Source organism: Stigmatopora nigra, chromosome 1, assembly GCF_051989575.1.
Source record: "Stigmatopora nigra isolate UIUO_SnigA chromosome 1, RoL_Snig_1.1, whole genome shotgun sequence".
Lineage (NCBI taxonomy): Eukaryota > Metazoa > Chordata > Actinopteri > Syngnathiformes > Syngnathidae > Stigmatopora > Stigmatopora nigra.
The window spans coordinates 4,709,623-4,727,121 of NC_135508.1; the positions used below are offsets into that span (position 1 = coordinate 4,709,623).

The window sequence follows — 17,499 nt, forward strand, 5'->3', positions numbered from 1 at the left end:
GACCATCCAAAAATTGGACGTCCATGAGCGTCCAAAAATTGGACGTCTATGACCGTCCAAAAAATGACATCCAAAAAAAATGGACATATATGAGTGTCTAAAGAACCACTCATCCACCGGGCCACCCATTCATAGATATTAACCATTAAATCTTATTATTACCAAATCATGTATGTATAGTAAACATACACCTGCTTATGACAGGACCCTAACCCAAACTGTCAATTCACTCACACAAAAAAACCTTTTCTATGTCACGGAGGCCTGCAAGAAGGTCAACTAATACTTTTCAGTGGCTGACAATGTGTCATAGGAGTGTAATATTACAGCCCTGCCTCTAAGCCCTTACCCAGCCCTTCCAGCCAATAGCAGTTCTCCCCAGTCTCCTCCCACAAAAAACAAGCACTTTAAAACTCCTGACTAGTTCCATCTCTTCCTATCCACTCGGGTCTCCCTTTCCTGCGCCGACCTGCCCGCCTTTCTGCCTCGCCAAACTTCAAAAAAATCTTACTCACAATGGCATCTAGTTACAAGACCACCTCATACACTGTGAGGAGCTCAACTGCCCCAAGGAACTTCAGCAGCAGCTCCTATTCCGGATCAGGAGGAATGGGCTCCCGTAAGACCTACAGTGCCAGAAGCTCCTACGGGGGTGGCAGCAGGGGCTTCGGAGGGGCCGGAATCACCAGCTCTAGCGTCTACGGACTGAGCTCCAGCATGGGCGGCGCAGGCATGGGTTTCGGTGGTGGCATGGGTCTTGGTGGTGGTATGGGACTGGGAATGGGTCAGGCACCCATCACTGCCGTGACTGTCAACAAGAGTCTATTGGCCCCACTCAACTTGGCCATTGACCCCACCATCCAGGCTGTCCGCACCCAAGAAAAAGAGCAAATCAAGACCCTCAACAATCGTTTTGCCTCTTTTATTGACAAGGTAAGCAAAATTATTTTAAAAAGTTAAAGCAGACCAAGTTAAAGGCATCCGTTATAACATGGGGGTAGGGAATCTATGGCTCAGGAGCCTTATATGGCTCTTTTGATGGGTATATATGGGTTTTAAGTCATATTTTTTCTTCATTAGACTCTTCTTGTTGCATTTTCACATTGATACTCATTGATTAGAAACCGTAAAATCATCTTCTCAAAAGATTTTAGACTTTTTTTTACTTACAAAGTAGTGAAATCAATAATAAATGCTCACATTTTCATGTATTTTATTACTTTTAAATTCTGAGTATGACTCTCAAGGCATAATATTTGAAAATATAAATTGTTTATGGCTCTCTTCATCAAAAAAAAAGTGGCGTTAGAACCTCCTGCATTCATTTAAAACGTTGTAATCCACTCATGCAGAAACATAGCTTTCCCAATACAAAAGAACGTAAGCGAGATAGCAAAGGGCGTGTCAGTCAGGCAGGCTCACAGCACAAGTTACCTTGGGACTGCTATCGTCTGTTAAAATGGGTGGGGCCCATTCTTATTGCCCTTGTGGCGTCCCCCCCTCCACCCCACCCTTTGCAAAAGCCCCCACCACTGGACTTTAGCACGGAAAATGGAACCTCCCCACCCACCATCGCATTTTATCTGCAAATTCCATGTAACTCTCAGGACCGCAAGGCCTCATAAGGCCTTAGTGTTGAGTTAATATTTAAAAAGGCCTACTGGTCTCATGTTCTGTTCAACAGCAGCTGTTTAGCTACAAGAAACGTACTACTAACCTTGTATAAGAAGTCAAAAACAGAAGGCCCAAATTTTGCTGACGTGTCTGGAAAAATGTCCCCCCCTGTGGACCCTTGACTCCCGACCAGTTCCGTCACACATTTTGCTTAGTTAAATATTTACTCTCTCTCTCTCTTAGTATCTATCTAAAACAGTGGTGTCAAACATACGGCCCGCGGGCCGGATCCGGCCCGTCTGGTGGTTTGGTACGGCCCGGGAAAGAAAGCTGCATTCTATAAAAAAAATATGAATTTTCTTTAAAATTTGTAGTTATTGTATTATCCGCTAGGGGCGCAGTGTTTTAGTACGTGCAGACAACATGAATTGACATTGATTTATGTTCTTATGTTATTCTGTTGTTCATAATATATTGTTCATAATGTAAAAGGATTTTTTTAAAATAAATATTTTGATAATTTACTCATTCTTTGCACTAATTATTAGTATTAGTGATTAATTCAAAGGGAAAAAGTGAGCTTATTGTTAGTTCTATGTAATTTTGCAATGAGTTTACTAGTCCGGCCCACTTGATCTCAAATTAAGCTGTATTCGACCAAAGGGAGTTCGACACCCCTGATCTAAAACATTCCGCTTCCATCATTTGCCTGCAAAGCTCCATTTACATACAAAAAAAACAGGAAGAGACAGGGTTAATGGGTTAGCTCACTCTTTTCCTCCATCGCTAACTTTTTCCAGCAAGGGTGACTTCACCTCTTTATCCCACCCTCGAATTATACTCCCCCCACCCCCGTCATCTCCTGTCAGGATGCATGTACCACGTCAAGGCTTCCTTTCAAGGCAACCTTACAAAGTTGCAAAGAAAGATAAGATCAACAAAGGCTATAGAAGGCAAATATGCAGCAGCATGGCGAGGTTGATTAATGTTAAGAAGTGGCAGGAGTTTATGTATCACATTGAGTTTAAGCAGATATACTAGTTCTATTACTTGGGGAAAAGGGTGACTATATTCACAAATATGTATTAGAATGTATGCTTTAATCGAGGCGTAATGGACATCCAATCCATTAAAAATTGGAAGGTCTACCTATGAATGTTTATCTTTTAGTGCTATTGACTGTGTAAGAGGTCGAATCCATTTTGACTGGAAGTGAAGTTTAAGTAAATATGATCAATCATTAATATAGAATGAAACCCCACACTTTGCATTTGTTCCGTATCCTGTATAACAGGTGTCAAAGTGGCGGCCCGGGGGCCAAATCTGGTCCGCCGCATCATTTTGTGCGGTCCGAGAAAGTAAATCATGAGTGCGGACTTTCTGTTTTTGGATTAAATTAAAATGAAGAGTATAGATGTATATTAAATTTCCTGATTTCCTCCTTTTAAATCAGTAATTGTAATTTTTTTGTCATTTTTTCAGTTTTTTGTTCAAAAATAATTTTGTAAAATCTAAAAATATATTATAAATAATCAAAATTAAACATTGTTTTAGATATATAAAAAACGGAATATTCAGGTCTTTTAATCCATTTATAAAAAAAATCTTAATATTATATCTAAAATAGTCTGGCCCACATGAAATCAAGTTGACATTTAAATCAATAATTGTATTTTTTTATCAATTTTTCTCTGGGTTTTTAGTTCAAAAATAATTTTATAAAATCTAAAAATATATTTAAAAAAATCTAAAATAATTATTGTTTTAGATCTATTAAAAACTGAATATTCAGGGCTTTTAATCCAGTTCTTTTAATCCATTTATTTATATTATACCTAAAATGCTCTGGCCTACACATATATACAAAACATTATAAACCTGACATATATTGACATTTTCCTCTCCCTCAGGTGCGTTTCCTGGAGCAGCAGAACAAAATGCTTGAGACCAAGTGGAACCTGCTGCAGGGCCAGACCACCACACGCTCCAACATTGACGCCATGTTCGAGGCCTACATCACCAACCTGCGCAGACAGCTTGACAGCCTGGGTAACGACAAGATGAAGCTGGAGGCTGACCTGCACAACATGCAAGGCCTGGTGGAGGACTTCAAGAACAAGTAAGTGCCACCACATCATTAAAAATACATATACACACATAAATATTCATTTATTCTACACAGCAGGATGCAGTTCATTTGTTTCCTCAAACCAGCTGTGTTAAGAAAACTCCCCAGAGCGCTCTTAGGGTGGATGACTTGCACCGCCTAGTGTTGCATTTGTGTATTAATATTACAAACTGAATCATAGAAATACAGTCAGGATAGTACATACCTTATTTTCACGACTATAAGGCGCACTTAAAAGTCTTAAATTTTCTCCAAAATAGACAGTGCGCCTTATAATACAGTGCGCCTTATAATACAGTGCGCCTTATAATACAGTGCGCCTTATAATACAGTGCGCCTTATAATACAGTGCGCCTTATAATACAGTGCGCCTTATAATACAGTGCGCCTTATAATACAGTGCGCCTTATAATACAGTGCGCCTTATAATACAGTGCGCCTTATAATACAGTGCGCCTTATAATACAGTGCGCCTTATAATACAGTGCACCTTATAATACAGTGCGCCTTATAATACAGTGCGCCTTATAATACAGTGCGCCTTATAATACAGTGCGCCTTATATATGGAAAAGTGTCATTCATTAAGGGTGCGCCTTATAGTCGTAAAAATACGGTAATATATGTATGTACTAGTACTTATTGTCTGATTTCTTTGCCAGGTATGAAGACGAGATCAACAAGCGTACAGAGTGTGAGAACGATTTTGTCCTCATTAAGAAGGTCAGTGGGATTTAATCTTTTTGTATTTATAGACGCAAATGTCGAATAATTTGGTATAGACAGGATCACTAAAATGTCATTGACAAATGAAAATAATGAAGTGTAGCATGTTGGCCTTTTGTAGCAGGGTCAGCTTCACATATTTTAATTCAACTATATGCAAGATTCTAGTTTATCTTTCCAAAACTATGTACAACTTGTGCAATTTGTCTAAGAATCATTTAGTCAATGATTTTCCTGTATTTGGATTGTTTAAAAACTTGTTTCAGTGTCTAAACCAGGGGTAGGCAAACTTTTCGGACTTTAAAAATTTGACAGATGGGCGGGGTCAGCACAAGATATGATACACATAAAAAAGTGCATCCGTTAACAGTACATATGAAACATAAACAGAAAAAAAGGACTAAAGTATTAACATACTCATCACTCATCATTAAAGTAAAAAGTATAAAATACAAAGTAAAGTAAAAAGGAATGTTTTAAGAAATATTAAAATGTCATTTAAAAAAAGATAAAGGGGCTGTAAAACACACAAAAAAATGAGAGTGGTTGGAGCTACTGCCACTGGCTTCCGCGTGACAGCGCCATCTTGGGGAAAAAATAAAAATAAAACATTATTTGGACAACGTCGGCGGGCAGGATTAAAAGGCCTCGGGGGCCGGATGTGGCCCGCAGGCCATAGTTTGCCCATATGTGGTCAAAAACTGACAAAAAACGATCTTGCATTGTCCTCAGGATGTCGATGAGGCCTACATGAATAAGGTGGAGCTTGAAGCCAAGTTGGAAAGTTTGACTGATGAGATTAACTTCCTCAGATCCATCTATGAGGAGGTATGGAAAAACATCTCATAATAAGCATTTGCCACTTATATGAAAACACTGCCAGACGTTCTGCTTTGCTGAATGGTTTTTCTTGGCTTTTTTTCAATTTGAACTCATATAGTATAAGCAAGGTAGATCTAAATCCTTTCAATTGTTCATCTAGGAGCTGCGTGAGCTCCAAAGCCAGATCAAGGACACTTCAGTCATTGTAGAGATGGACAACAGCCGTAACTTGGACATGGATTCTATTGTGGCTGAAGTGAAGGCTCAGTATGAGGACATTGCTAACCGCACCCGTGCTGAGGCAGAAACGTGGTACAAGTCCAAGGTAAATTGAACTTTTTAGCTCATTTGTACTTTTAGTTGTTGTTTTTTTATCAGTTATGATCTCCGAATCACTCCATTTTTTGTTTTTCAACTAGTATGAGGAGATGCAGACATCTGCCAACAGATATGGAGATGACTTGAGGGCTACCAGAACAGAGATTGCAGACCTTAACCGCATGATCCAGAGGTTGACAGCTGAGATTGATGGAGTCAAAGGACAGGTATAAATAAACCTTTTACCTCACACAAAAAAACCTCAACAACCAAAACAAGATCCTTCAGCATTTCCCTTTAATTCTTTGCTAGCGTGCTAACTTGGAAGCTCAAATCGCCGAGGCTGAGGAACGTGGCGAGCTGGCGGTTAAGGACGCTAAGTCTCGCATCAGAGATTTGGAGGAGGCCCTGCAAAGAGCTAAGCAGGACATGGCCCGCCAGATCCGCGAGTACCAAGACCTGATGAACGTCAAACTGGCTTTGGACATCGAGATCGCCACCTACAGGAAACTGCTGGAGGGAGAGGAGGACAGACTGGCAAATGGAATTCAGTCTATCAACATCTCCAAACAGAGCAGTGAGTGTTGCATTTTTTTGGAAACTATTTGGGGATTTTACAGCCAGTGGGGAGACCCTACAACAAGAAAATGCTAGAACTCACTAATTTACTCTACAAAACAGCATAGTAGGCCTTCACAATCAATGATTCTGATTAAATATACTGGTAGTAGTAGATTTATACGAGTAACTAGGTATAGATTGCTACAAATTAGTTATGAAACAAAAAATATATATATAAAAAAATATTCTCATTGCCCAACCAATCAGTTTTTTTAGATTTAATATTTAGATTTCTTTTTATAAATTGATTAAAAGAACTGGATTAAAAGCCCTGAATATTCAGTTTTTTATAGATCTAAAACAAAGTTTATTTTAGCTTTTTTTTACATATTTGTAGATTTAACAAAATGATTTTTGAACTAAAAACACTGAAAAAAATTGATTAAAAAATGACAATTATTGATTTAAAAGGGGGGAAATCAGGATATTTTATATACATCTATACTCTGCATTTTAATTTGAACCTAAAACTGTTTTTATTTTAAAAATGGATTTAAAAAACTGGATTAAAAGCCCTGAATATTCTGTTTTTATAGATCTAAAACAATGTGTATTTTAGCTTTTTTTAATATATATTTTTAGATTTTACAAAATGATTTTTGAAAATACAGAAAAAATGGATTAAAAAATGACAATTATTGATTTAAAATTGGGAAAATCAGGAAATTTAATATACATCTACACTCTTCATTTAAATTTAATCCTAAAACAGAAAGTCGGCACTCATGAATTACTTTCCCGGGCCACACAAAATGATCCAGCGGGCCAGATTTGGCCCCCGTGCCACCACTTTGACACATATGCTGTAAGGTGAAGAGAAAAGAGGAATAATGGAATAAATACTACAACTTTAGGTTGTAAATATGTACCGTATTTTCACGACTATAAGGCGCACCGCATTATAAGGCGCACCCTCAATGAATGACATTTTTTCCATACATAAGGCGCACTGTATTATAAGGCACACTCTATTATAAGGCGCACTGTATTATAAGACGCACTGCCTATTTTGGAGAAAATTTAAGACTTTTAAGTGCGCCTTATAGTCGTTAAATACGGTACATTGGTCCTTCACATCTTCTTGCATCATAGCAAAGAACATGATGGCCCAAATCGCTCAACCCTACCAATCTAACTTATTTTGTTTATTACAGCAAGCTATGGCGGCATGGATACCCTGAAGAGCGGCTACTCGGGCAACTACTCAAGCTCTTACAGCAGCGGCGGCGGCTACGGCAGCGGTGGCGGCTACGGTAGCAGTAGCTACAGCAGCAGTGGCGGCTACGGTAGCGGCGGCTACGCTAGCGGTGGCAGCGGCGGCTTCAGCGGCGGCAGCGGCTACAGCACCACCCAAAGCAAGAAGAACGTAGTCATCAAGATGATCGAGACCAAGGACGGCCGAGTGGTGTCCGAATCCTCTGAAGTCATCGAGGATTGAGTTTGTCCAATTTCCAGGCAATTTGACGTGCCTTTGAGCTTCATTTTCCCTTCTCTGGTAGTTTTTTTACACTTACATTTCAACTCCCCACTTACCTTTTTTTGTAATTAACATTTCTGAAACTTATAAGTCATTCTACTACTACCACAGAGCCTTAAACACCAAGCAATAAAGTATCCTTAGGCTACCAATTACCTGAAAAGGGACCAAAGAATCTATTTTGTATGTCTGATATATCTGAGTGTTGTCTCTGAAAGTGACGTAAAAATGAAGGCAAATCCCAAATTTGAATTTACGTATAAAAAGCTACTCCCATTCACAAAAGGACTGCTCCCCCTTCTGGTGAATAGTGGTGTTGTCGAAGGAATATGAATGTGCTGAAGTCAATGGTCTAACAACTAATGTCTATAAAATACTCGCTAAAGCAGTGGGTATTGTAGTGCATGTCTTTCCTGTGCGTGTGTCCCGTAACTGTGTGACCTCCCAAGAGAGCGCTCAACGATAGTGTTGTCCCGAGGTGCTGTTTTTGCTACCACACCAAATAAAAAAGTGTCTCAACAAGACGGGCTGGTTTTACATTTATCAACTCACAGTTCACACTTATTCATTTTTCGTGCTATTTATCCTTACAAAGGTTGTTAGGGTGCTGAAGCCTATTCCAACTGACTATGAGCAGTAGTAGGGCTACACCTAGAAAATTGGTGGCCATTAATGTTCCCTATAAGCCAGGAGTGTCAAACTCCCTTTGGTCTGCGGGCTGAATACAGCTTAATTTGAGATCAAGCCTGGCCGGACCAGTAAACTCATTGCAAAATTACATAGAACTAACAATAAACCCACTTTTTTCCTTTTGTATTAGTCACTAATACCAATAATTAGTGCAAAGAATGAGTAAATTATCAAAATGTTTATTAACAGAATTTTCTTTTCACATTATGAACAATATATTATGAACAAGAGAAAAACATAAGAACATAAATAAATGTCAATTCAAGTTGTCTGCACGTACTAGAACACTGCACCCCTTAGCGGACAATACAAGAACTACAGATTTTAAAGAAAATTCATATTTTTTTTATACAATGCAGCTTTCTTCTCCGGGCCGTACCAAACCACCAGACGGGCCGGATCCGGCCCGCGGGCCGTATGTTTGACACCCCTGGCCTAGACCAATGAAAAGTTAGAGGGAACATTGGTGGCCATCCAATCCAATCACAGGACACTAAGATGGCTGTTACTCAAATAAGCTCTGTTGTACCATGCAAATTGGGAAAATGAAATGATTAATACGGAAAATAAATGATTATTTTAATGTTAGTCACTGACTTACAGATGTATAAATCACATTTTCCATCTGACTGACAGCATCATTTTCTTTCCGTTCCCCTTCATCACTCATTAACTTCATGCCTGTGAACTGCTACTCTATACTAAGACAGATATACTACATTTTTGGTGTCCAAACTATTCCACAAAAGCCCACGATGGGTGCAGATTTTTGCCCCAACTGATCCAGCACTGACATTTTACCCAATCAGGTGTCTTCTGAAACCAGCAGCACCTGGCAACAATCAACTGATTACACTTTTAAAACACAAGATTGGGGAAAATGTGTCTTCCTCTACAGTTAAAATGTAAACCTGCATCTACTGGAGCCCTTATAAGGACCAATTTGGACACCCGTGGACTACATCGTAGTCATTGGGACAGCTTTTGGATATAATGGTAATGAATGCTATTATTCTATAGTACTGTTTCTCTTTCATTTGTAGTGCTTGAGTTGTCCTGGGTAGAAGTTAAATGCATCAAAGTACAGTTCATTAAATCAATCTAGCTTGGACCTTCACCCATACAATTACATAAGGAAATGTTGAAATATGATACTATACTTCACTATACATTTCATTATGTATATAAATATAAATATATTTACTTTAATTTCACTTCAAACTTCACTCCACTTAGTCATTTGCGCAGTAAAAACTGTATTCTGCCTTTTTCCAAAGTCAACTGCGATAGGTTCCATTTTGGGCAAATATCAGTGTTTGCCCATTGGATATAATTTTAACCAAATTCCGGTGGCTTGAGTGGTCAGCATGTCAGCCTCACAGTTCTGGTCTCCTGGGTTCACATCCAGGTCAATCCACCTGTGTTGAGTATGCATGTTCTCCTGTGTGGGTTTTCTCATGGTATTTTGGTTTCCTCCCACATTCCAAAATCATCCATTGTAGTCTGATTGGACACTAAATTCCTCATAGGTATGAAAGTGAGCGTGAATGGTTGTCCGTCTCAGCTGGGATAGGCTCCAGCACCCCCGTGAAAATAATAATAATAATCGGACATAAGCTTTGTCATCATTATTGACTCGACAAAAGCCTAATTGTCATCATACCCTGAAACTGCCTATGACGAAATTGTTAGTGCTTCTCCATAAGGTGCATTTTCTCGACAAAAGACCCAAATAAGTGATCATTTCGGACTCGTAATTTAGCATTCTGCCGTTATGGATACATCACATCACCCCTGAGCGGATCACTTACCTCTCACTGTCTTTCACTTACCTTCAGTCAGCCAGTAGGAGGCATATATCTTTTCATATTACCTCACCTCGAAATTATTACACAGAAGGGATTGTGTGTCGTGCTACCGCAAGTTTAGAGTCCTGATGGATGTGGGAAAAAACTGTCCTTAAGCCTAAAAACAGTATAAAACAGAAAAAATGGGGATTACTAGAAGGTGCATTGTCTTTACCCATTTATTTAGCTTAGTTTATGGAGACTGTGTTGGCGTGTGTAAGAAGGATTCTTAGAGATGGCCAGAGTGGCTGCTGAGGGACCACCATATCAATGCACATTCATCTTTCTATAGCTTTGTTGCTTTCTCCTTTTTGGCTTGTCTATAGAAAGATAACTCACAGGGGTCCTCGTAACAGAAATACAAAGTAGACTTTGTGTTTGCCAAACTGTAGTTAAAGCGTTTAGCACAATAAACGTTCTTTAAATAAGAAATATGTTCGTATTAAACAAGTTTAAAGATGCAGCTGTAAGTTGGACAAACATACACTGTGATTAGAATGCATCAACATGGTTCTGTTTGATTCAGCACCATTTTTTTTACAATTCGCATGGATACTCTGCATTCAGCTGAAAAAGATTTTAAAGGGTTTTGCAAAAGTAAAAATATATAGGCTTGCAGATAGTTCAGAAAATAGCAAAACTGTTGACAAAATGGTAGTATTCTTGATCCATAATATGAATTGATTTGCAAATAGATGGGAATTATTGTTTGCTGTTGGCCTGGTGGAACTTTTATATCAGAGGTAGGGAACCTATGGTTCGGGAGCCACATTTGGCTCTTATGGTGGGTGCATATGGCTTAAATATGGAAACTTGTCCTGAACGCACCAATAGGAACGTCACGTCTGAACTGTGTCATTGATTTCATTGATACATATTGAACTCATTGATATTCATTGATTAGCAATAACGTAACAACGTTGTCGAAGGAATTCAAAGACTTTTTGTATTTTAAAAGTGATAAAATGACTGCAAATTTAATGTGCCGTATTTTCACGACTATAAGGCGCACTGTATTATAAGGCGCACTGTCTCTTTTGGAGAAAATTTAAGACTTAAGTGCGCCTTATAGTCGTGAAAATACGGTAATTGCAATTGACTTTCAGGTATGAAGCACTCACTACACAGTCACCTCTAGAGCCAGCCATTGTTGATGTTTTGGATTTTTTGGTATAAAATCTTGCAGTGGGGGAGGAGCTATATGATGGAAGATGTTGTAAACTAAGATGGCATCTACATATTTAACAGTATTGTATCAGTTCAGGTGTTTGTGTTTTTTAAATATCCGACAGTGGTGGTTTTTCGTTTTTGGTTTTCTGTTTTTTTCCCATACATAAGGCGCAGTGGATTATAAGGCGCACTGTCTATTTTGGAGAAAATTTAAGACTTTTAAGTGCACCTTATAGTCATGAAAATACGGTATTTTGACTTTTAAACTGTGAGTATGGCTTGTAAGCAATAACATTTGAAAATAGTAATTGTTTATGGCTCTTTCTTTCACCAAGGTTCCTGATCCCTGTTTTATATGATCATTTTAAAGTTCTCAGTACGCAAATAACGACTAGGGGGCAGCACTTTACTTTCAGATTCAAATTGACTTGTCCCGTAGTTAAGTTTAAGTTCCCCCCACTCCTCTCTGTGTTAAGTTTTGGTCCTCTTTTGATTCATCTAAATATATTTAGTGTATTTAAATTCAACAATATGAATGTTATTTGTATTATTTGAAGTTCCCAGAGAGAATTAAATGTTGTAAATGTACATTAGTAAAAAAAAGACATAAGGAAAACTTCAATTGTTGAACTTTGAAACCAATGAAAATTGTAATTAAGGAACTTCTTCACTGACAAAACTATGCATTTTTACTGAAATTTAATTTAATTCCATGTTTTACTTAATTTACTTACAATAGGATTCCATCCACTGTGATTGGCTAATGACCAATTCAGGGTGTGCCTCTCGCCTAAAGTCAAGTGGAATGACTTTTACAGGACGAAAGTGAAGATAAGATGCGGAATGGAATCTAATTACAGAAAAGAAGACCCTTAAGATAAATACCATTGAGGGTGGAGCAGAGCATGTAGAGGCCTGAATGCACGTAAATATGAATCTGGTCTCCATCCAAAGTGAAGTGATAGCATACAGTCATACCATCCTATCCCACAGATCCCAAAAGAAAAGAAAAAAAATCCTGAAGCTTTAAAAGTCTGGATGAAATGTGTGAGTCATGAGTGAAGAAGATTATTATGGGTTTAAAGTAAGGGTGTCAGACTCGGGTTGGTTCGCGGGCTGCTTTAACGGCAACTTGATTTCAGGTGGGCCGGACCATTTTAGATATAATATTTAGATTTTTTTTATTTTTATAAATGGATTAAACAAACTGGATTAAAAGCCTTGAATATTCAGTTTTTATAAATTCAAAACAATGTTTATTTTAGCTTTTTTTTTAAATGTATTTTTATATATTTATAGATTTTACAAATTGATTTTTGAACTAAAAACACAGAAAAAAATTGATTAAAAATTACAATTATGGGCCAAACCATTTTAGATATAATATTTAGATTTTTTAAAAATAAATTGACTAAAAGAACTGGATTAAAAGCCATGAGTATTCAGTTTTTATAAATCTAAAACAATGTTTATTTTTGCTTTTTTTAAATATACATTTATATATTTTTAGATTTTACAAAATGATTTCTGAACTAAAAACACAGAAAAATGATTAAAAATTACAATTATGGGATGACCCATTTCAGATTTTATATTTAGATTTTTTTAAATTTATAAATTGATTAAAATAACTAGATTAAAAGCCCCGAATATTCAGTTTTTTATATATCTGTTTATATATCTGTTTATTTTAGCATTTTTTAAATATTTTTAGATTTTACAAAATGATTTTTGAACTAAAAACACAGAAAAAATGATTAAAAATTAAAATTATTGATTTAAAAATGGGGAAAATCAGGAAACTTAATATACATCTATACTCTTCATTTTAATTAGATCCTAAAACAGAAACTGGGAACTCATGATTTACTTTCCCGGGCCACACAAAATGATGCTGCGGACCAAATTTGGCCCCCGGGCCGCCACTTTGACACCAGTGGTTTAAAAGATTGCAGGAACATTTTTATGTAGGGAGTATTTTATCTTACAGTAAAAGTTGGACCGGTGGAGAGAGTGGTTATCGTGTGTGTCTCACAGTTCTGGGGTCCTATGTTCAAATCCTGTGTGGAGTTTGCATGTTCTTACAGTTGGTTGGAGGGGGAAAAGTATAACATGGGTTGGTGTGTGATTAACGGCAACAACAACTCCAAAAAAGGTGTGCAAAATCTTATCAAGTGGATTTGCCCACATTAGTCCTGATGAAAATTTGAAGAGGCCACACCCAAGCCTTACTCTAAAATTTGGAGTGCTGGTAAAAGTCAAATACTATGACTATTCTACTCATGGCAATGTACAAAGCATAATTTAGCACTCCAGTGATGAACTACAGTAAATTCAAAATGCTCTGACCTTTCCCTAACTTCGAATATAATGAAAAACACTGTAATCACAGTTATAGTCTAGATCAGGTGTCGGTAACCTTTTTGACAAAGAGAGCCATAAACAATTCATATTTTCAAACATTATTCCTTGAGAATCATACTAAGAATTTAAAAGTAAAAATATGTGAAAATGTGTGCATTTATTCTTCATTTCACCATTTTGAAAGTAAAAAAAGTGTCTGAATACTTTTGAGTACATTATTTCACTGTTGCTAATCAAAGAGTATCAATGAGAGAATGCATGCAGAAGAGTCTAATGAAGAAAAATTATGATTAAAAAGGCGCTGGAGATAGTTTTGGCGCCACAGTTCCAACGTGACGCTCCCATTGGTGCATTTGGGACTTAGGTCTCTCACTAGCGATACCCATATTTTACCACACAGGTTAGTGGAGAGCCATATACAGCCATCAAAAGAGCCACATATGGCTCCCGAGCCATATACAGCCATCAAAAGAGCCACATATGGCTTCTGAGCAATATACAGCCATCAAAAGAGCCACATATGGCTCCCGAGCCATATACAGCCACCAAAAGAGCCACATATGGCTCCCGAGCCATATACAGCCATCAAAAGAGCCACATATGGCTTCTGAGCCATATACAGCCATCAAAAGAGCCACATATGGCTTCCGAGCCATAAACAGCCATCAAAAGAGCCACATATGGCTCCCGAGCCAAATACAGCCATCAAAAGAGCCACATATGGCTCCCGAGCCATATACAGCCATCAAAAGAGCCACATATGGCTTCTGAGCCATATACAGCCATCAAAAGAGCCACATATGGCTCCTGAGCCATATGCAGCCATTAAAAGAGCCACATATGGCTCCCGAGCCATATGCAGCCATCAAAAGAGTCGCATATGGCTCCCAAGCCATAGGTTCCCTAGCCCTGGTCTAGTTAATGATTAATTGTATGAGACATGTACAGGAGGTATGCCTTTTTCTTTTTCTTATTTTTTTTTGTATTAAGTCAGCACTCTTATTACAACTCAAGTTATTGGCTGCATGATGCCCGTGGGCAAAGTTTGTATCTTTTAAATACCACTGCTAACATAAAGCAGGTCTAGACAAGACAACTGTAGTAGAACGAAGAGTAACCTGGAATTAAATATGGTTGTAGTTGGGACCTGCAGAGTGCTAAAAGGATGCTACAGTAATGATAGTGACAGAAATCGAACAAAAAATAATCGATTAAAATCCTTTCAAGATTCAATACATGGTTTATAAAGATCAACTGGGTGAGAGCTAATAGAACACAAATTAAAAAATATATATATTTTTTAATTAAAAAATAAAATAAAAATAAATATATATATATATATATATATATATATATATATATATATATATATATATATATATATATATATATATATATATATATATATATATATATATATATATATATATATATATATATATATATATATATATATATATATATATATATATATATATATATATATATATATATATATATATATATTATTTTAATAAATTAATAAATAGCTTTTATTTGTACAGGTTTAGTGTGCAAATGCCTAATGACAATAATGTTCATTTATGTTCCCAAGATTGAAAAAAAACATTCAAATCAATAATGTTTTATTACTTTAAATATTTTTCTGAATGCATCCAACTCAGTCCTTTGACGCCAGGGGTAGGGAACCTTTGGCTCGGTAGCCACATGTGGCTTTTATGATGAGTGCATTTGGCTCTTTGCTAACCTGTGAGCTAAAATATGGAAACCACTGGTGACAGAACTGAGATACTACATCTAGAACTGCTTTAATCTCCATTTTTTTCACTGTAGACTCTTCTCGAATACATCCTCTCATTGATTGGCAACAACATAAGAATCTTTTTTAGAAATATTATTTTTTTTCCACTTTAAAAGTGGTAAAATTATAAAAAAAATCAAAAATGCACTTATTTACATGTATGTATTTTGACTTTTAAATACATAGTATGGCTCACAAGAAATAACATTGGAAAAAATGAATTATTTGTGGCTCTCTTCGTCAAAATTGTTCCCGACCTCTGCTTTATGGCAAGCCAATGCAGCACCCTGTTCTGTTTATATCCCCAGGACACAAGTGAAGATCCATCCAAAAAAAAAAAAACAAGAAACACGAAGCAGCTGCAGCCATAATGAATGTTATATAATAATTCTGCTTCAGGCAAATTCTCTCTGAACAGGTAGAGGCAAAGCAATGCTAAGGCATTGGCTTATTAAGTTGTGTTCTCTCTATCTCTTGTATTTCATAAAACAACGTTATGTATGATGGGACATTTGATTCCTTAGTTTGCCCAAAAGGGCTGAATTCTACCTGATATACTTTATTCTTATTTTTTTCCAACTATCCCACATTATTGGCATTGTCTTACAGATACAGGGTGACCCAAAAAGATGCGTACCCATGAAAATGTCTATTTTGACTTTGATTAAAAAGCTATTTATTTCAAATTACAACCACACATTATTCAGTTTATGGAAGACCATTCACCAGAGTTTCAGCTATTTCTGTCCATTTTTTTAGTCAATTTATGGCTTTCCCAAGATGTGTTCCAAATGTCCACCATTCCGTTGCAAGCAAACCTGTACAGTGTTCCCTCGCTTATCGTGGTTAATGGGGACCGGGACCACCCGCGATAAGTGAATTTCCGCAAAGTAGGGATTCCCCTTCAAAAATGCTTCCAAAATTCCCAAAAATGTATTTTTTTTTAATTTTTATTTTTTATTTTTTTTACCTCCTGTATACAGTGCAAAATATAAAACACGTGTAGAGAGAGTGAAATTCATGTTATAACAAAAAAACTGTAAAATATGTTTTTTCGACGTAATATTTGTATTTTTTTTTCCAAAAAAAACGCGAAGCTCTGAGTCCGTGATAGCAGAACCGCGAAGTAGCGAGGGAACACTGTACTCGTCACTTTTTCACACTCCCCTTTCGGGATGGCTCTTATTTTTGCTGTGATGGCAGTTTCCAGTTCCTCAGATGTTTGAGACATTCGTTAAAAAAATGTTTTTTTTAATCGAATAAAATATGGGTATGCATCTTTTTGGGTCACCATGTATTATATCACTTTGCAAAGCATTTTGGCAAGGCATAGGGGAAGAACAATATGTAATAGTGTGGTGTGTAATGTCTAAGTCTTTTACACAGATTGCATAGGGAAAACATGTAAAAACTCAATTGTATATATATATATTGTTCACTTTTAATTATTTTTGAAGACCGGGAGTGACTAAATAACATTGACAGCCAAAAATGCAGGTGGCCAGGAGGCTCGCTGGCGAGTGGTTGGTGCAAACTATGGCCCGCGGGCCACATCCGGCCCGCGAGGCTTTTTAATCCGGCCCGCCGACGTTGTTCAAATCATGTTTTTTTTTTCCAAGATGGCGCCGTCATGCGGAAGTCAGTAGCAGTTGCTCTGTTTACTATTATTTATTTTTTGTGTTTTACAGCCCCTCTATCTTTTTTTTAATTACATTTTAATATTTCTTAATACATTCCTTTTGATTTTACTTTGTACTTTATACTTTTTACTTTAATGATGAGTATGTTAATACTTTAGTCCTTTTTTTCTGTTTATGTTTCATATGTACTGTTAACGGATGCACTTTTTTATATGTATCGTATCTTGTGATGACCCAGCCCATCTGTCAAATTTTTAAAGTCAATTTGGCCCCCGGGCCCAA

At 37.0% G+C, this 17,499-nt stretch overlaps 1 protein-coding gene across 1 annotated transcript; it reads left to right on the forward strand.

Annotated features, from left to right (window-relative positions):
- Positions 1-425: 425 nt before the first annotated feature.
- Positions 426-8,229, forward strand: krt8 (keratin 8). The gene is made up of 8 exons (XM_077724563.1): positions 426-933; positions 3,525-3,733; positions 4,404-4,464; positions 5,200-5,295; positions 5,450-5,614; positions 5,709-5,834; positions 5,920-6,184; positions 7,383-8,229. Exons 1-8 carry the CDS (start codon positions 517-519, stop codon positions 7,664-7,666), a joined length of 1,623 nt encoding a protein of 540 aa, XP_077580689.1. The 5' UTR covers positions 426-516; the 3' UTR covers positions 7,667-8,229.
- The last annotated feature ends 9,270 nt before the right edge of the window (positions 8,230-17,499 follow it).

Coding starts and splice junctions, on each gene's coding strand:
- krt8 (XM_077724563.1), top strand. CDS start 517: ATGGCATCTAGTTACAAGACCACCTCATACACTGTGAGGAGCTCAACT. Junction 5,835..5,919: donor TTGATGGAGTCAAAGGACAG/GTATAAATAAAC, acceptor ATTCTTTGCTAG/CGTGCTAACTTGGAAGCTCA. Junction 6,185..7,382: donor CAACATCTCCAAACAGAGCA/GTGAGTGTTGCA, acceptor TGTTTATTACAG/CAAGCTATGGCGGCATGGAT.